A 376-nucleotide genomic window follows, 5' to 3' on the forward strand; every position below is an offset into this window, starting at 1 on the left:
CAAGTGGAAAAATCTGGAGATGTTGTCACTGGGGAGCAGACATAACATGGAGGAAATCCTAGCCCAAATCAGTCTTCACTGCAACAACTTCATTATGCGATTTGCTCCACGAATATATGTTGGGGAAGATGAAGCGACAGCTATAGTCACCTCATTGCCAAACCTTAAGTACTTGTTTCTAAAGGGATCAGCAATTGAGTGGGAAAATCTAGTGATGGTATTGCAGGCTGCAAAAAGCTCCTATGTTTGGACGTCAGGAAATGCATTGGATTTGAGGAGAATGATGCTGAGATATTGGCACTTGCTTCCCATATTCCTACATTCATGTGTAAAGGTTCTATCTATGAGGAATATGACACATATATTGTTAACCTAA

General features: G+C 40.7%; 1 protein-coding gene across 1 annotated transcript in view; it reads left to right on the top strand.

The window, feature by feature from the left end:
* LOC117920216 (F-box/LRR-repeat protein At3g48880-like) overlaps positions 1-376 on the top strand; it is a 6,503-nt gene extending 6,127 nt beyond the window's left edge. Inside the window, exon 2 of the mRNA XM_034837623.1 lies at positions 1-376. This exon is cut by the window's left edge and continues 78 nt beyond it. Coding sequence (XP_034693514.1) covers positions 1-376 — 376 coding nt within the window.

Source organism: Vitis riparia, chromosome 8 (genome assembly GCF_004353265.1).
Source record: "Vitis riparia cultivar Riparia Gloire de Montpellier isolate 1030 chromosome 8, EGFV_Vit.rip_1.0, whole genome shotgun sequence".
Lineage (NCBI taxonomy): Eukaryota > Viridiplantae > Streptophyta > Magnoliopsida > Vitales > Vitaceae > Vitis > Vitis riparia.